At 33.9% G+C, this 20,859-nt stretch overlaps 1 protein-coding gene across 1 annotated transcript; it reads right to left on the reverse strand.

Annotated features, from left to right (window-relative positions):
- Positions 1-508: 508 nt before the first annotated feature.
- Positions 509-16,952, reverse strand: LOC130630361 (DNA polymerase delta catalytic subunit-like). Its single transcript, XM_057443835.1, has 22 exons — positions 16,682-16,952; positions 16,265-16,497; positions 15,953-16,150; positions 15,118-15,268; positions 14,321-14,553; positions 13,813-14,169; positions 12,860-13,051; positions 12,412-12,500; positions 12,061-12,171; positions 10,644-10,757; positions 7,510-7,555; positions 7,034-7,135; positions 6,534-6,629; positions 6,181-6,318; positions 5,603-5,704; positions 5,270-5,340; positions 3,885-4,037; positions 3,704-3,806; positions 2,473-2,605; positions 2,005-2,121; positions 1,496-1,652; positions 509-910 (listed from the first exon to the last, which is right to left on the reverse strand). Exons 1-22 carry the CDS (start codon positions 16,923-16,925, stop codon positions 814-816), a joined length of 3,237 nt encoding a protein of 1,078 aa, XP_057299818.1. The 5' UTR covers positions 16,926-16,952; the 3' UTR covers positions 509-813.
- Between the last annotated feature and the right edge of the window lie 3,907 nt (positions 16,953-20,859).

Raw genomic sequence — 20,859 nt, forward strand, 5'->3', positions numbered from 1 at the left:
AGTAATCACTGGTTAGTTTTACCCACCTAGGTTTCAACCTCACGCGCAAGAGCTTGTTAGGCTTTTTATACTTGGACGGCCTAAAAGCCTAACAAGCCCTAGGGACGAAGATGCCTAAATTTATAAAGCTTATGGAGCAGGTTGGATAGATAACGCGATTCCGATGAGTCTATTGTAGGGTGATAGTAGAAAGTAAAGGGTAAGGCATTTTCAGGGACTAAGCCACACAAATATGAAAATAATCAAGACAAAAATGTCCTATGTTTTAGCGTTTAACGGAACCTACTCTCGTATTTCTATCTCCCTCTTACCTACAAAGGCGTTTTTTTGCACGGTGATATGGTTCAGGGCGTTGCCGTCCTTTAAATCCATATGGGCGTTGTGGGAGGTGACGTACACTTATTTGTATTCTTGATGTTAACATTGACGTTTATTGCGACGTTGATATATAAACAAAAAGATACTACTCCTACGATATAGTTAAAAACAAACAAATAAGACAAAGGCGTGAAGAAAATATTTATATATTCTATTTTAGTTTGTTTTTATAGAATATCTGTCATTACAGACTTTTACGGAATGTTATTTCATTTTTATACATCAATTCTGCAGACCAGATGTTAGAACACATGGAAAAAAACTTGACGCAAGTATTTCCAAGCGTTGCAAGGAAATCTTTTGATATATCAATTTTACAGACCAGAATTTAAATATACTCCATGGAAATATCAATTTTGCAGACCAGAATTCAAACAAGCTGCAGCGTTACACAAGGCAATGAGATTTGTTGTTTCTTCTGTTCTGCGTTTTATTTCACCAGGAAAAATCTCCGAAACGTTGAACAAGCAGGTCCTGTTGTGCTAAATCTTTTTGAGTCTTCTTCCGCATATAGAAGATTGGACAATCTCGACTAGAAAAAAAAATCACGAGATGAGTTAAGCCACCTTTTTGGTGGAAGCTTTCTGACTCTGGGTACCAAAAAAAGTTTGCATAAAATTTGTTTTTTACGCAATGGGGTCGTCGATATCGTTTTGAGACCGAAAGTTGAAAATACATTTAAACGCAACGGACATAGTAATGCTATAAAGCAGCTGAACATGAAGAACAATTTTTCGATTCGCTGGACTGAGAAAATGTTTCCATTAGACAATAATCGTTTGAAAACTTTTTCTCTTAGCATAATGGAAATAGAACAGAAGGTTGTAAATTCTACATTGGTAGTTAATTTTGCAAACAAAATTTGCTGTGTGAGTTGAGAAGATAATTTTTCGAGAAAAAATAAAACACAGGATATCTTTTTTTCGCAAATTTGTTATTCTCATTTTGTTCTTGTTTAAGTTTGTGATTTATAAACTAAACTTTAAATAAAAGGAGATAACACCTTTGTTAGAGGTAAGTTTAATGAAAACCCCTCTAACAACACGCAGTGGAAAATTATTAATGGAAAGTGACGTTAGGAACCTTTTCTTTTAAACTAACAAAAAAAATACCAGACCTCGTACACAACACATCTTCATGTAAACTTCCCTGACATCGTTGACACTGTGTCCACAGTTTGTTAAATTTCTCTTCTAACGAATGCAACGTTGTGATCTCCTTTTGAAATAAATCAGATTCACGATTCTCACAATGTTCGCACACTGCTGCATTCTCTACGATTTCAAAAACAAGATACGCAAATACACATACCGTCTCTAGTTAAAAACTTCAAAAATAAAAATTTTAAATTACGAGGGCAGATGCAATCTTCCATTTAGTGACTTACACGAAAAGCAATACCAAGGTAATGGTAACACTTATAAATTAGCAAATGTAGCAACATACAAGCCGAGTAAAATTCACTGAACAAAATGGAATCAACAATAAAATAACACGGACAACTCTTGCTTTTCTTTTCCACTTGAAGTTAATATTACGAACTAACACAGGACAGTATGGAGAACTTCACGTTAAATCGAACAGAGAATTTTGATAGGATGAAAATCCACCAAATGAAACTCGTACCTCTGCCTTTCCTTAATACTGCTTTACATCCAAGACAGGTTGCTACCTTTTTCGCAAATCTTGCCAATCCACCAACCTTGGCTGTGACGACAGTTTTAACTAGTGTGTGCTCACCTTCTACAAACAAGTAAGCAAACCGTAACACAACTGATTTTTTAATCGATATTTTAAAGCTTGCTTTACACGATTCAATGTTTCGAGAGTTGTAACAAATATTCCTTTTGACAAACGTAAACAATCTTTTATTCTGTTGCCTCGCAACGCGATAAAGATTGGTACGTAACACCACCTTATTGAGATATTGGTAACGTCCAAGGCGAAACACATGAGACACGTGGTCTGTTAAGTTTAACTTTCGGAGCATTTAGAATGTTCGAGATCGAACGAGAATATATGTCAAACATGTTTCTAGTGTTTTTGTCTCGATTAAGCGTGTCATATTGTAAAAATACATTAGATTTTACTTACTAAACAAGACATTGTTTGCTTTGTGCTCTCCTAAGATTGGCTCAAAGATTCGAATAAGAGGATTCATCAGCTGATGTTCAAGATAATGTTTCGTATCGATTGGAATGTTGTTTTCAAGCACATATATTGGATCCTGTAAACAGAATTGAGAACAGCTACAAAATAATTTATTGGATCCTGTGAACAGAATTGAGAACGTTACAAAACAATTTATTGGATCCTGTGAACAGAATTGAGAACGTTACAAAACAATTTATTGGATCCTGTGAACAGAATTGAGAACAGCTATTAAAACATTGTCTTTTTTCAGAGCTATGAAAATTATATGAAAAATTTATTTAAGACAAAATACTCCTGAAAAACTTCGGACGTTTTTATTTTCGGACAAATGCATGTCCGAAAATTTAATTGTCCGAATTTTTATGTGTCTTTTTTTAATGTCCGAACTTTTTAAATGCCCCAATATTTCTTAGTCTTTATTTTTAATAAATAATGTGATCCTTATTGCGATGAAACAAGTTCATGATCAATAGGTTACTGACTTTATGATAATTTGTGAAATTCGGAGCACAAGCTCGAGACAGAAGACCAATTTTCAGATTTAGGTCAAGCACCTTGTTCTCTATTAGATTTTATTTAGAGTTATGATGGAGGTAGATTCTTGATATATATTGGTGTTTTGGTTTGATTCAATCATAAAAATAATTTGGTTGAAGCATTAAATTTGTCCGAAATTGCGTCCGAAATTTGTTTAAAATCGTGGAGATAGTGCCTGAAAATTTAATGTCCGAAGTCTTTTGTCCAAATTTTTCGAAATTCATGTACCAACAAGTTTTTAAATGTTTGTTTTTATACACCTCCGTTTCGTTTAGAAAGAATTAAAACCTTATAAACTAGACGAAACACAATTGTCGGTAAAAAAAATTAGTCTGATGAATAAAAACACACAGAACATAAACTTGATAAAAAGTGGAAAGGAAGAAAATATTATTAACAAATCTAACGGCAATATTTTTTCAGGCCTTAAACCAAGGCAAGGAGTTATGAATTACTAAACTCAGCCTTTTTAACTTACGGTGGCACTTGGAAGAATTTACAATTAGAAAAACTGGCCCTTTAAATCTTTATCCCCTAATGTTTTCCCCAAAATATATGAATCCTGATGAAATCTGTAAAAGGTACACGTGTGATAAACACGGAAAGGAAGAAACAACAAAAGAGGAGCTCTTACCTCCGCTTTCTCGTACGCTTTTGCTCCTTTTACCCCTGCAACAATAACATAAGGGACTCGATCACCCAACTTTGGAGCAGAACCAGCATCCCTTTTACGCATTCTGAGGACAGAAATTTAAAAATAAGCAAAACAACAACAACAAAAGCAATCTTTCGAAGTCATAAAAAGATGAACTTACTTTTCTGCTAAAACTGAATGTGCCTGTTTTGCGCCATATTCGTCTTCCGTTTTCGTCAGTTCTTTTGTAATGACCAGCTCGGAAATATCGATACGATTGCAAAGTAGATCTGATATAACTTGTTTTGTATATTCAACCGCGCCGTCTGGATCTCTACATGAAGTTTAGAACATTAGCTTTACTAACACGTAGCAATGGTTTTTTTGCTTTTTTCATACTATATTTTACCCAGTATAGCCTTTTCAGTTCTTAATGGTGCTGTTATTAACGAGGGTCCTTCGAAGGGAGTCCTGGTGCGTTTTAAGTCCTGTTTCAATTACGAAAAGCGTGCAAGCAGAACAGCTGCTCAACTAGACAACAACCTAAGATATCAATCCTATTTTCGTGCTAAACGTTAAGCTAAAAGGATCGATTCACACTTTTATAATCTCAGGCATAATTCGGCAGGGGATTGAACCTAAGAACTTCCGCACTGAAGGCCAACGCTCTATCTGCAAGCAGCCAGTTGGTGCCAAATATCCCTTTAAAGGGGTATAAATAAATAAACGACATTTTTTCTCTCGCATTCTCGCATTTAAACCACTTTTACATAAAATGGCATAAATATTTTCGCGTTTACTATGGCCAAATTGCGTGCCTAAAAAGCTTCAATTTTGCTAATGGTCTCCACCATTATCGAATAAATGTCAACCTGGTTCGCATAGCAGCAGGCCTTAAAAAGTGCATAGCAATTCTTGCTAACCACATAGCGTCCATCATTGAGTGCATAACGCCGCAGAACAAGTCTCTAACGTACCTCATCACGTACATGGCGCCCATCACAGAGTACGTAGCGCCCCTCACTGAGTACATAGCGCTCCTGAATAAAACTCTATCGTCCCTAATCAAGATAAAAAGCGCAGCGAAGCGTATTATCGTCCTCTACTAAATGCATAGCGCTCTTACTGAAAAAAATCCGATATTTGGACATTTTAAAACAACAACATTGGTAACCAAGTTGTTCAAAGGTTGTGATAATGATTCACTAGTAAATAACAGAACATTTAATGGACATAAGCTACGTTCAAGATGCTGCACAATGTTTACACATTAAGCCTGAAAACTAGTGAAATAACTCATAGAAAAATACACCCACAGATATAAATTTTTGATGATTTTGGCAAAAACCTGTCTTTATAGACAACTTGTCTTTTTATTGTTTAACCGTTGCCACTATTGTGTAAAACTTTAATGTTTATCAGAGAAATATATAAAATCATGTGTCTTTAGTGAACAGTTCAGGAGATATTGAGCTTCAAAGTTTTTGATGAAGTCATCAGTCTGTCGAACCTGCAATAGCTCACCAAATTAACGCAACACAGTCAACAAATATTAACAACCAATACCTTTCTATCAACAGTTTCTGTAAACACGTGTTGATAAGTTTGGCTGCCAGCGGGGCGTTGTCCCGACGCACCTACGTGGAAAATTACTATCAATCAGGATAACTACCCGTCTTGGATTTGCACTAAAAAAGATACTCCCAGCTGAATAGTCGCCTCATTATTGGTCAACAAACGTTTGACACCTTGTTCTAATTTCAGCATGGAATATCTCCTTAACAAGCAAATTGTAAAACAAAAAATCATATTATTTTTTAAATATTTATTCTAAGCTAAAAATTTCCGTGGTTATTAGCCTGGAATAAAGTGATTTTAAACAAACAATGCGTCACTTACCGTTTCAATTCCCTTGCAATCCATTTTATCGAAAGTGTCTGGACGTGAATAATACAGACCCGCGTACCTCTTCTTACTGATTAACAAGTATGGAAAATAGACCTAAATATGTTTCAAAACGGATTAAACATTAAAACCTTCGTCAGAAGATGAAGTTGGTCAGTGGTCAGTCAATTTTATTTTTTATTTTTTCTGGCTTTTGCATGACTAAAACGTGAATCTTTTTGGCAAATGTGAAATAACTTGTTAATGAAATAAGATTTTCAAGACAATATTCAATTTTTTAATCAGATAATTAAACGTTGAATTTAACACAACAAAATTCTGACTTTTCAAGAGTTTCTCTTGTTTATGTAAAATTGGTTATAACGAAAACAATAAGTACAAGGCAAAGCTCAATTTGCATCGAGATAATTAACTGCTGAAATTTACACAACAAAATTCCGACTTTTAATGCAATTTTAAAATTTCTGACGTTTTAAGGTTCGTTCGTGTTGATATTTTCTGCTCTGTATGATTCAACCCGATTGACACTCCATTCATGAAAAGAAAACGTTATTAACAGCATATCTTCTTACCTTCTCAAATTCAAGCTTGATAGGTTTAGTGAAATATTCAGAAACGTAGGCTGCTGCTTCTTTTCCTAACTCCATACTGTCAGGAACAGTTTCAGTGCCAAACTTTACCATTACTGAATCTGTGTCACCATATATGACCTGTGAAAAAATTTCAAATTACTTAAACAAAATACTAGGCAGAAACGTTAAAACATTTATTTTTAATATCCTGATTAGTCGTCAAGTTTGAAGGAATATAGCAAACCTACCCAGGACGCTTGTATTTCAACCGGGGAAAATGATGCAAGAAAAATATCAAACATATTTTATTGCTAGACTGAGCTGTGGCAAGCTTACACTTGTAAATTACTCGCCTTAGCATCGTGTTTGTAGCCATTTTTAATATTATACCGATCTTCAACAAGTTGTTTCGTTCTTTCAATCATCTGTCGACCAAAGGCTGTCACACTCTAAAAATAAGGACGAAAAAGAAATCAATGACTGAATGTGGCAACGCTAAGTCTTAATATAGTAATGCTGAGGCTAGATGTGGTAATGCTAAGACTAGATATGGTAACGCTAAGAATGGATGTGGTAACGCTGAGATTGGATGTGGTAACGCTAAGACTGGATGTGGTAACTCAAGACTGGATGTGGTAACGCTAAAGAATTGATATGTTAACGCTGAGACTGGATGTGTTAACACTACACCACTCTATCACTGATGGATGAAAATTCAAACCAGGTTGGAAGTGTAGCAACTTCAGTTTTAATAAAACAATGAAATCTTTCATTTTTATAAATCAATAATACAGCCGTACCTTAAGAAAATAAGGAATTTTATTGCATAAAACACAAAAATAGGTAAACATACTGACGAGATCTCTAAACAGGGTAGTTTACCAACTTGGGCACCAGTAAAACCATACACAGAATTAGCACTGATTTTCAAAGCTAACTGTCGACCATCCAAAACCTAAAAAGAAGCACCTGATGTATCATGATTTTGCAACTAAGAGAAAAACCCTGGCGTACCAAATGCACAGAAAAGCTCAAGACTTCTACCCTTTCTTCTCACCAAAAGCAGATGGGACCAAAACACACTGATTGGCTCAAGGGGTAACCCATATTTTACAATCTTTGCTTTGATTGGCTACTAGTTGGTAACTTAAATTCTGGCTTGCGAATCCGCTATTATATCAGTAGTGACAAAAAATCTGAATTGAATCTATGACTAATTGGACTTACATAGGTTAACGCTAGCTTAAAATGCTATTACTGTACAGTGAAACGATCATTGCAGTGAAACAATGCCATGGAGAAGATCCATCCCATTAAAGTGATTCTTACCTTCTTTTTAAATGGATCTGTTTCATTTTTCAAATCAGCTTTAGCTCTAAAAATGGATATTTAAATGATGACACAGTATGATTGACATAGTAAATGATTGACACATTCAGTTACCTTGCAAACGCGTCATATATAAGGTTTAACCTACCTGTCATATATACATACAGAGACCAAAGCAAGTACAGTAAGCATGTCGAGAAGGTGTGAAACAAGAAGTCAAGCAAGTCGTTATAATATTTTGTTTTAAATAAACCCACGCATAACCTGCTCACAATGCCATATTTATGAAACATGGTTGAACAAAGGAATGTTTATACGAAAGGTTCTTTGCTTCACGTTTGCATATTTTGTTCAATTCGTGTTTAAATTAGCTTCTGCTTCAGAATAATGACACAGGATTTAGGTTTAAGTAAACTCAAGCATAATTAAAAGGTGAAAAGGTTTTTGAAACTAACAAAAGCATTTGGACAGGGTGGAAGATGTTAGAAATGAATTAAAATAGTTGGGAAGCCTATGAATATTTTTATGGTAATATTACTATAAAAAATTACTTGAATTTCATTTATATTTCACTTTTTATTTATTGTGGACAAAATTAATGAAACAAGGGTTAATACTCTGCAGGTCAGGTAGAGAGCATTTAAATTGCAAGTGAAATTCCTTAGTGTACACACGCATCTAAATAATCCAAATTGGGGCCTCTAAAGGTGCCAAAATTAAAGGAAAAAGGTTGTGCTGACGTCTGCAACAACTACCATGTTTCAAACCTTCAGATTTACCCGAATAACTTAAAATCCTAAAGTCCACTGTAAACATTGAGAAGTAAACTTTGACAAGTAAATAGAATATATCTAATATAGAAACATAGACCCAAAAGAAAGACCCATAGAAACACAGACCCAGGTGAAGGGTGTCTTTAAGAGACAAGAGAGGAGTTGAACGTCCTCCACCATACCTTAGTTTAAAGGGGCGATTGTGGAAGTCCCATGAAATGCCACATAGTGATGGTGTCACCTTAAAAAACACCCAGTCCGGTCTGTGAACGGTTGGCGCTAGGAAGGGCATCCAGCTGTAAAACAATGCCAAACTCTTTATTAATGGCTGTAAGAAAAACGCAGAAAAACTGCGTAAACGGGCAAGAACTGTAAGTAGTGAAGGTGTCGCGCACGGTAGGACAGATGTCAGGTGTGAGCATCGTCAGACCGTTACCCAGCTATCACATCACAAGGTAGATAACACTAGGTTGAGGATGGCTAGTGTAAATGTTGGTACTCTGTGAGGTAGAGCAGGTGAAGTAGTTGAAATGTTAGAACGTAGATCTGTTGATATGTGTTGTGTTCAGGAAGTCAGGTGAAGAGGAGCTTCAGTGAGATTTGTGGAAGGCAGGAGGGCAAGGGTATAAGCTTTTTTTGATTGGTAATAGTGATGGATATGGGGGAGTTGGCATATTCGTTGCAGAAAAGCGGGTAGAAAAAGTAATAGATGTTATACGTGTTAATAGTCATATTATAGTGATAAAGTTTTTGATAGGTAATAGTATTATCACTTTTCTGTGAGTTTATGCTGCACAGTGTGGACTCAGTGAGGAAGATAAAGATAAGTTTTATGATGAGTTAATAGCAGTCACATCAAAGTTTGGAGACACTGAACTTGTCATGGTGGGCGGCGACTTTAATGGTCATGTTGGGAAGTCATGTTGAAGGTCATAGAGGTGTGCATGGAGGCTATGGATTTGGGAGCAGAAATAAGGAAGGGGAGAGATTGAGCTTTTGATAGAGTGCCACGTAAAGTTATTTGGTGGGCTATGAGAAAATTAGGTGTGGATGAGTGGCTAGTTACGATGGTACAGTCTTTGTACAGCAATGCTAGAAGTCGTGTCAGGATTAACGATTCACTTAGTGATGAATTTAGTGTAAATGTTGGTGTACATCAGGGTTCTGTACTTAGTCCTTTGTTGTTTGTTCTAGTCTTAGAAACGCTGTCGATGGAGTTCAGAACAGGTTGTCCATGGGAGTTATTGTATGTAGATGATTTGGTTTTCATAGCAAAGTCGATGGAAGAATTAGTTGAAAAGTTTGAGAAGTGGAAGAAAGCACTAGAAGAGAAAGGGCTAAAGGTAAACACAGCAAAGTCTAAAGTCATATGATTAGTAGCATTGCAGCCAAGTGTGGCCTTGTAGTTAAAAAATGTGGCTTTGTGGAGTTTGCAGGAAAGGGGTTGGTAGTAACTCAATTTTTTGTCAGACTTGCAAGCATTGGGTACATAAGAAGTGCAGTAGTATTAGTGGAAAGTTAAAAGCTGACATACAGTTTGTATGCAAGCGTTGCAAAGGTGAGATTATAGAGAATGAAGTATTTCCAGCTTTAATGATGTACAACAGTGGCTCGTTAGAGATAGTTAAGAACTTCTGTTACTTAGGTGATATGTTGGGCAGTGAAGGGGATGTTGGAAGAAGTGTTACTTGCAGGATAGGTTCTGCTTGGAAAAAGTTCAGAGAGTTACTTCCTTTGTTGACTAGCAGAGTCCTGTCAATTGAGGTAAAAGGTAGGTTGTATGAGGCCTGTGTAAGAAGTGTTATGTTGTACGGTTGTGAGACATTGGCAGTGAAGCAGGAAGATCTTGACCGCTTAGAAAGGAATGATATGAGAATGGTTAGGTGGATGTGTAACGCCAGTCTGAGAGACAGAAAGTGTTCAGATGAGCTAAGAAGCAGGCTAAGTCTCCGTAGCATTAAAGATGTTATCCAGATAAGAAGATTGAATTGGCTGGGGCACTTGGAAAGAATGGAGGAGGATAATTTGGTAAGAAAGTGTAGAGACTTGATAGTTCCTAGGGCAAAGCCCAGAAGCAGACCGAGAAAGACTTGGAAGGAGGTTATAAGGACAGACTTACAAAGAGGAAGTTGAGTTTAGATCTAACACAGTCTAGATCAGATTGGAAGAGGGTCATTAATATACCCCGTCCAACCCATGCTAGCATGGAAAACGGACGTTAAGCCGAGAATGATGAATGATGAGAATGATGAGAAACAACCAACACTTATGGAGGTAAAATGCAAAATTAAGTGGCCTGTTTCATTATATTTTGTCCATGACTCTATGCCATCGCAAAATTAAAACCCAGAAGATACTTACTTTTTTCGAGCACTTAATAAATGCTCTAAGATCTCCGGTAACAGGCCTTTTCTAAGATGTGCTTTCACGAAATGGTGACCACAAGGTGTGATGATGTATTCGTCAGGACTAAGCCTAAACAACAACATACATACAAATGTTAAATGAAATGTTATCATAGCAGTGCTGAAGACATAAGAACAAGTAAAAGTTGATGGAAAGTTTATCATTAATTTTTGTTGATGAAATCCAACAAAAAATTAGCATTTTTTGTTTCCCCCCAAAAATTTGTTATGTGGCCTTTAATTTTTTTTAAAGAAATATAAAAAACCTCAGTGCCAACAGAAGCACACGTAACAAGGTATTCATTTAAAATAATTTGGTGAAAATATTTATCACACTTTTCTATCTTTCATTCTTGATCAGTTTTTTTAGTGAGGGGTCACTTCCCACACAAAAATTTCTGTATGTCCATAAAGAACTCAAATTCAATAAGTTAAATTTATGATGTGAAAAGCTTATAGTTTTGATGGAACCATCTGAATTATGGTGTAAATATAGAACCAAATGCTAAAATCAATCTTATGTTATGCTAACACCAACTGTAAAATCAACCTTTAGACTATTTGATAAAGCAGTGGATATAATAATTTAATAGATAGATTATCCAGTATTTATCATTCTGGCAATTACTGCAGAAACCTTTTCCTTGGTCTGGATGATCATTCCTAACCTTCTGCCAACCATTAAATGGTGATTCTGTCAACCATTAATTAGTTATTTCCCCCCTTTATTTTATGTGCTAAAACTGTGTTAGTCCAGTGAGTTGTATTTTACATCTTTGCAGTAAATATTGCAAATAAAAAAAAAATTGTGATATATCTTCAAGAAAAGCATGTTCACAGTAAAACCTTTACCACTTTTCATGTTAACATGAAGTAATGAACTTTATTTGGAGAGGGGTTTATTACCATGTGTAAATGCTCAATTGTAATGGCTTTTCAATTAAACCCGTTTTTTTTAAATTGATTCACAGACAGACAGCAAGTATTTTAATACAGATTATTTAACTTGCTGATGTCTGACCTGACTTAAATTTCAATGCACAACTTCCCAACATATTTCCTTAATGTATTTTAAAGCTGAATTTTTCTTTTATGTTTTAAAAGCTATTACAAACAAGGATAAGTATTTTGATTCCTTTTTACACAATTAAAATATAGTAGCATTTGTTTATTGTGTTTAACTTGAAAATGACACACCTTTCTGCTGTTACAACAGTATCCTAAAATAGTTTCCAGTAAAACTCTTTATTTGGTAGCTTTGGAACATACGTATACTTACTAATCAATCCACGCTATTTTTTTAAACTTTTACGTGTTAAGTCTCAGTTAAAGTCACATGGATTTAAAATGAAAATAAAAAATTAATTGCTTACTTAGCAGCATCTTTCTTCATGAGAAGGGATGTGTAACACAAATTGTGCGCCATCATGATAGAGGGATACAAAGAAGCAAAATCCAGCGTTGCGATTGGCATGTTGTAATATCTGAAAATTTAGTGAATGTTAAACATCAATATTAGCAGAGGTCATGAATGAACAGAACAGACTATCTGTTACATAATACATAAAGAGAAATGAAAAATAGGAAGTTATTACTAAAAAAAAAGCTAATAATCTCAAGGGAACTTCATTTAATTTTAAGTGTATACAGGCAAATAAACTAAAAAATATTATGAAAGAAAAACATGCATTGTTGGAGTATAAAGGAATATTTTTTATACCTACCCCTTCACAGGTTCAATAACAGTTGCACCTTCATATTCATCACCTGCATCAATTTTCTGTGCAGGAAGAATCAGATCTTGAAGCTTCGACTAAATAAAATTATCAATAAAAAAAAATCTCGAATTATAAATTGAAACTTTCATCCAACAGCACAGGTACTGTGCATTGGCTTCTCTATGAGTTTAAAGGTTTGCTCAACACAGATAAAGCCTGATATATTTTCAAAACCCTTCGCATAATGCCATCATGACAATAATCTTTTGTCATCAGTCACGATAAAATAATATTAAAACTGCAGTTATACAAGAATTTTCAGGCTACAAAACTAGAAAAAACTTATAACCTTTAAACTAAGCTGAAAAGTAGAGACATCGCCCATAGGGTATTTCAAGGTAAACTTGTAGCAGGGACATCGCTCATAAAGTATTTATAGATTACAATCAATTACCTTTCTTAGCAACTGTGATACCACCTTTATTTGTTGACCACGTGACAATAGATATGACAATGGTACACCAGTCACACGTGCCATTTCAATATAGTTTATAATACACATCAACTTTTCAAGAAGTCTTAATGGTAGAATTGCATCTTTCATACAATACACGGCCAAACGACGACGAGTTTGGTTGGTACCATTCTAAAACACAGATGTTATATAAAAGTTTAGCACATTGATTTTTAGATTAGGGGAATAGTTCAGATACTCCAATGTTTCATATCCTTCTTCAATATGCCTTGCCTAAATTACCAAATCTGGTAATAAGCAAAATTTGTTTTGGCTTGTTAAACTTTCACCATACTGTATAAATTAAACACTTTATAGTAACACTAAATTTTAACAATTTTTGCTGAGCTATTTTGTCAAGAGACTTAAGTTAACATAGAAATGTTAATTTAAAGTGTTGCAAATAATGTTTGACACAAATGCATAATCACATCTTAAAATGCAATTTGGAAACAAAGTATCAAAAAATGTAAAAAGATTTGCTAAAAGGCAGTACAAATCAAGCCTTCTGATTCTGCTTATTTTGGTGACCAAACTACAGCCTTCAGACGTTTTTAAAAAAAAAATCACAGTTAAACTCTTCTAGGTGTATGTGTAGTGCTGGGTCATTTTTATAGCGGTAACAGGAAAATTAATTCCAATCAGAGCTGATGTAAGTCACAAGGTCCAATACGCTTTAAAATTAGACGAAAAAGACTAACAAAGTTTTAAACATAAGTTATTTTTAATTTTAAGGCTACTTAGCTCATTAGCTAGCAAAATATAATCTGTATAATTACCCTCAATTAATTTCAAATTTATTAAATTTATTAAATTTAGCAAGCATTTGGAGAAATGTGAATTTGTTCTCATATTCTTGGTGACCAAAACACTATTATTCAATATCCACTTACCTGTAAATCTGTAATAATTGAATGCTGTACATCTTCTTTTTGTTCTTTTAGAAAATGATAACTAACAGAGTTCAGTGTGTATGATCTCAACTTATAATCTCGCAACAAAACATGTAACAAATCAAATTGTACAGTTCCCGATATATTTATAACTTTATTTTCACGTTTTCCATATGCCCTTGATTGAAACGTTGTAGTAGAAACAACACTTTTTTCACCCAAAATACGTCCTATGCATGAGAAGCGATCAATTTTTAAGGTGTTTGCACGGTTAAGCAAGTATGGGAAATCAAAGTTAACAATGTTGTAGCCAGTGATGATGTCAGCATCGACTTCGTTTACAAAATCTGACCATGCCTTAAAAAATAATTAGCCCCCTTAATCAAACTATGTATTTCCTGTGCGCCTAAAGAACAGATAACTACAATTTCTTAATTGATACAGACACGAGGCCAGTGATTTCTACAAATGTAAAAGAAACATAAACATTTATAGAAGCTACATCTACCTGCAGCAAGTCTTTCTCCTTTTGATATGAATGTATATCACAGCCAACTACTGGTGCACATGTGTTTAATGTAAAAACATTGCGGATAAATGGATCTTTTTCTCCTTGACACACCACCATATTGGCTATCTGGATGACTGGATCAATTTCCGGTTCAGGAAATATGCCTTTTCTGCCAGCACATTCAATATCGAAACTTAAAACACGTAACGGCGCAATCTTATCCCATTCACCTAACAGAAACAAAAAAATCTTTGGTGCAATAATCAACATTCTTTTCTTCTTAATTTTTCCTTCACTTTGATTTTAATCTGTTTTTTTTTTCTTTAATCTCCATCAGATTTTTTAGGACAAGCTCATGCAAAATTGATCACTCAAAATTTAGTTTTAGATAAGAAATTAATACCTTTTAAAATCTTACTAAAAATGTGAACAAAAAGAGTATCAGAGGCAGTAGCCTAAAATTCAGGGTACTGTTTCGAAACTAATTGTTGTACACACACGCAAAAATAATTTGGGTACTTGGAGAAAAAGTAAGCAAGTAAACAAAACACAAAAAAACTTCTCTTTTTTATGAAAAACTTCAGCCTTCCATTTTGGGACAGTAGTTGTTGTAGAAATATTAGGTTACCAGCACTTACCATTACTTAGAATTGCAATGTTTTAAGTAATACCGGAAGATGGGAGCAACCACACAAGCACACACGAAATAATTATTAGTACTCATTGTACAATCGAAGTTTTAGCAAAAACAAAGAATTACTAAATTAGATTTATGCTTAACAAAGATCTCTAACCTTCAGGTGCGTGACTGATGAATCTGTCATAAGCAACATCGACTTCAATTTGACACCGGGATGTTTTATTAGTAGTTCTTACTTTGTACGCATCAGTGGGTAGTTCTATCCAGTTGCAACCCACTGTGTTTGTATCCACCAGAAAACGAACCTAAGTAAATAAAGGGACAACAACAACATCACACAGAGCAACTACCTTAATTACTTTAAAGGTACAAAGCTTTTTTTAAGTCGATAATTTAACTGATTCCCTGTTCTAACTGTCTTCTAATAGGCACTACCAGACTGAAAGTTAAACATTAGGTTTTTCTACTCTGACTTAAGTTAAACATATTTCAAGGTATCTAGCAAGTTTTTTAAATTTCCTGATTTTTAACACCAAATTCTGCTCGAATTCCCTTAATATTTTCTTACATTCTCATTGAAGTAAGTTGTAAAAACATTTCTTGCATGAAAGACAAAGATTCCACATGTTAATTACCACTGAAGAAAAGTATATACTGATAAATAAAAAAATACATATATACAACAAGCACAAATCCTCACAAATTTCCCTGGTTTTTTCCTGAACAACAGGGGAAATTTAAACTTTTCCCTGATTTTTCTTGATTCCCAGATATTCCCTAATTTTCCTGATGTAAGTAGTTTTATTTTTTTACCTATTTCTGCATGCTATTAAATTCTTTGAAATTATTTTTTCTGACGAAGAACATACATGGTACACTTTTCTGTGAAATTTATACAAACTCATTCTAAATGAACAACACAAGGAAATGCTGGATAAATAAACTGTTATGTCTCCTTTGATTGCAGTTTAGTTAAACACAAACTTTACCTCAAAATCGATATTACTTTCGAATGTTTTGTAGCTTCTTTCGCCATACCCAGAAACCGAAATACCACACTCTAACAAGCGTCTTGCAGGTGCAACAAGCTTTTGCAGCGCTACAGTGACACACAAAAATGGCATCTTCTTATTACCATTAAAGCCATATATATTTTCTTTCATAACCAGCTCAACGTTGAGAACAGCCTGTTGCAAAAACACAAAACTATGTACATTATGGATGGATTGTAAATACAATAAAAACACTAAAAACTACACAATCATCGAGGAAAAAACAAAAACTATTTTATCAATCATTACCTGTGTCACATTGTCTTTGTTTGAGCGCAAGTCCCCAAGCACAGTTTTATTTAACGCTTCTCTAAATGTCACACAGTCTTCTGTTTTAAATCCTACTGGAGCAGGAATATAAAAGTATGGCACAAATCCATGTACGTGACACATGACACTGTTTCCTTCCATTGTTACTCCATAAAATCGAATAATAGGTGTGGGGCCAGTTGTGCAGCCAGGCATCCCTGAGAAATGCTGGCCTAAAAATATATAAAAATACAGAAAATATGAATAAATATAGAGGAAAACAATATGTATTGATGAACAACGAATTAAGGTAGTGCACCATGTAATCTTGGTTGTAAACAAGCATACAAAACATTTTTGGCTAGAACAGACTTCACTGTATTTATTAAATTTATTAAATTTTACCTATATACTTACCAACATAGTGATCCACCTCAACCTGTTGAAATATTAGTGGATCCGATTTTGGATCAAGTTTGCCAACTGGAGGTCGCATCCATTTTTTGTTGGAACTGTGTGCAGAGTTATCCTTTTTTTCATTCTCAAGTGAATCAAGCAATGCCAAGTCATCTTCGAAGGAACTTGGGAAATCATCCAGCTCTGACTTTTGACGTTTTACCTCTGGCTTACTCAAAGATGCATTTTTTCTCTTGCTTGCCATAATAAAGACTTATAATTTTTGGTAATAACTAAATAGAAGCATGTAACTTATTTACATAGATGTATCTAAACAGTATAAGCTTAGTTTTGGTATAGGTGAGACATGTTTTATTGCAATGATGATGTTTGATGTTTTATATACCAATCTTCATTGTGAAAGCAGTGCTTAGTAACAAGAAAAGATTTAAAATTTAATTCTGTTCTTAAAATAAAATTACAGTATAAAATTGTTGTATTTATGAAAATACATATTCAAAACTGCTACATCATTTAACCTTTAAGTTTCCAAGTACATATTTAAATTTTAATAGGTACTGGGTATTAATTAAGGTTGTGATATTCAAGGGATTGGGAACTTATTAGAAAAAAAAAACTTATTTGGGGGAGTGTTTAACTAACAGAGTACAAAAATGTTTTAGGTTTACTAGTAAGCCGTTTGCATGTGCTATATGTAGCACTACAGGGTAGAATCCAGCAATGTAAAATAAGAGCAGCTAAATCTCAAATACGAATTCCATCAAGGTCCTCTGAAGTATATTATTGAAATCTTATTCTTTCACAACTTGCATAAAATGGGCAATAAGTCCCATATTTTTTAAGGAATATAGTTAGCTTCTCTAATGAATAGAGAAATTTTGGGATAAATATCAATTGGGTGTTTAACGGCTACTGAGAACGCTGGATTACACCCTGCTTTAATCATTTTGCATGCACATGCACATCCTCTCCTTGAAAAATCCTGGAAATGATCGTTGATCTTCTGACTTACTTTGCAAAGTTGTAGTCTTTATTTATTTATTTATTTATATCAATACAATAAAGAGAATATAAAATTTTGCAAATAGATAGATCAGATAAATACAAAAGCAGGAAATCACCTTTTTAGGCAAAAATTCTGATTGTGCTTTTTAAGAGCTACAGATTGGTGACCAAGATTTAAATTACTTATCAGTCTGAATGGCTAGCCTTGTGATATTTTGCAGATAAGAATATATTCAAACCAACTACATGTACTCTCCCTAAACAAGTGACATTGACTTATTAACATATCAAACTGTTAATGCTAAAAAACAACCTATATTTGACACTATTACACTGATGATAGTGTTGAATTTTATAAAAAATCAAACCAATTGTTTGAAAAAAGTATAGAAAGTTCCTTTGAAAAATGATATGTTTTTCTATTTTTCAAGACAAAGGTCTTGAGAAGGACCAACATAGAATTAAAAAGAAGCATTGTTAACAGTTACGGAATCCTGTAATTTGTAGGACAGTCCTAATTGCATCCTGTAAGTGGTTCCTGATTGCAAAATTTAAAGTAATTGAATTTCTTTTAATTTTTAATTTACAAAATTTCCACTCACTTTGTAACTAAATTTTTAGGGATATTTTAGAAGAATTTGGGATATTTTTGTGATAAGCAGGTAAAACACATACAAAAATTTAGGACATTTTAGGAAAATTCAAGTTTGAAAAATGGAAGTACCTTGAAAATTAAGGAGATATTAAGATTTTTAGGATTTTTCTTAAAAAAACTAAAAATATTTTTAGAAGGACTTGATTTTATTTACCAATTTTTGAATTAAATAGTGAAACAATTTTCTCAAACATAGTACAACATAAATGTAACTTTACATGTATGTGATAGTTATAACCAACTTAGAACTTTTTTCGGTATTGTTATCCTATTGTTAAATATACATGAGCTATATTATTGCTATTTTTGAAAACAACAGAAATCATGTTGTGCATAGGAACTTTAATTAGCTTATGTAAAATTTGAGATGTCTATTGTTGTGTTAAATCATTATAGCATGTGTACCTATAACAAAGCTAAGTTTCCTGTATCACACATAAACAATTGTATTTAAAAAATAGAAAAATTTATACATTGTACAAAGTTTTAAAATTGCCATATTTCTTTATTGCAAGAAAAATGACTGTTACAAGCTTAAAAATATTCATACTTCGTTCTGAAATGCTAAGAAAACTACCATTATTATGCTTAAAAGTTGCTGTATTCCTTTCTAAAATATCACAAAACGTTCCGCCAAAGCTTAATAATCACCGTATTTTGTACCAAAATGAGGAGAAACCAAACTCTAAATCTTAAGTTTGGGGTTAAAAAGCATCAAAAGAAGTTGGTATAAATGTCCATTCATTTAAATGTACCTACAAGGTTCGAATTAAAAATATAAAGTCAGTTTGCAAAAATTTGCTTACTGTAGAAAAGAAAACGGCTAAGACGACATTTCGATTCGCAACTTGTGAATAGCGACCTGCTAATTCAAACCCTGATCTAATATTTATATTTTGTGTTCGTTAGTGCCTTTAAACAATAGCTTGCATTCATATCTTATTGTAATGGTGTGCGCACAATAACATAATAACAATAGAAAGCAATTAAGTTCAAGTGTAAACAAAAGTTCCTTAAATGTAAGTTACATTCAAACAGTGCTGTAGGATTTTTTCAGTATTTTTAAATAAAAAAAGGATAATAAAAGAAGTAGATATGTATAGCATTGCTCTAATTTGCTTGACTTCCACACAAGACGGTTTGTAGTAGACTACCTTGTAGTGTATAAAGTGCACTGCAGCGGGGCCTAGGACATGAAACCTTATGATCACTGGCAAATTCTCTACAATTATACCATCTTTGCTAAATGTACTCAGGCTTTTTAAGGAATATTTGAGTAGGTGTGCGATGATTCACACGTGCAAATCAAGTAACACGTGCGATGTAAAACACATGTACAAAGGATTTTAGGCGTGCAATACTGGCTCCGAGGTTAATCTTTGTTACGCATTCATTTTGCAGTGGAAAAGTGGGGGATGTTTTGAATAGTGAAACCCAAACACGATGATCGAGCATTTACGTATAGTGACTCTCTCAATCTTAACTTCCTTTTCTACATGTCCGAAATAGTATGAATGACTATACTGTCATTTTCATAAATTTATTGTTTATTTTTCAGGTCATCACAAGCAAATAGGCAAAAATATGCTTCGCTTGGGTTTCTTGGTTTTCTAAAATTGTTTGAATAAAAACACTTGCGGCATAAAGAAAAAACTCAATTAAATTGGGACCTACTATGGTTTTCAATCGTTTTGTCAAATGAAGAAATTATCTACAATTAAATCCATGATGAAATGTCTGTTCGGCTCGTAAGTGCAGTTTTGCAGACTTGCTTAATCCGTGCTCCGTCGGCGTTCACCTCCGCATTAGTTAGGACCAGAACTATTCAATAATTCTGAGATTTAAAAGTGTCCAAATCTATCGGACGTTTTGTCCAACAAAAGTTCGAAACGAGCTACGGACATGTTTGACCGGACTGGAAATGTGGTGGACATTTTGTCTGACGAGTCTCCAAAAATTATTTCAAGGGGTTGCCATTGCACGCTACAAAATGGATTTTATAGGTTGGTTTTTAAAACTTAATATTAATTTTTCAGGCGTATGATTAATCACACACCTGAAACGATTTTCTTCTGAAAATGTTCTAATTAATATTCTTGCGGTCGGATTTGCGTCATAATACTGGTTAAACCAATCACGGGCCAGTACTCAGATTAAGCAGCCATTATGAAACGGTGTACTCGTCCAAGGGTGGCCTTATCCTCGTCTTAGCTTCTGCTATTAGGTAAGGTCTCCCTTCAAAAATAGTTTGTTTGTTTTTTCTCTTCATATTAAAATTTATTTAATTATTTGAACTGTACAGCTATTTTTGATTAATAAAATTATCTTATCTATCTTATCTTATGTACAAATGGAGTGATCGTAATGTTTTTGTTGTGAAACCTTTATAGATACAATACTGGACTTTTTAAGAAATTTTTTTTTTTAGTCAAATCTTTAATATGTTTTAGATACTGCTTAATTTTTGCCATTTCGCGACATTTTAACGCCGTGTTGCTTGTAAATTCTGGTTAATTAT

This window comes from Hydractinia symbiolongicarpus, chromosome 2 (genome assembly GCF_029227915.1).
Source record: "Hydractinia symbiolongicarpus strain clone_291-10 chromosome 2, HSymV2.1, whole genome shotgun sequence".
Classification (NCBI taxonomy): Eukaryota; Metazoa; Cnidaria; class Hydrozoa; order Anthoathecata; family Hydractiniidae; genus Hydractinia; species Hydractinia symbiolongicarpus.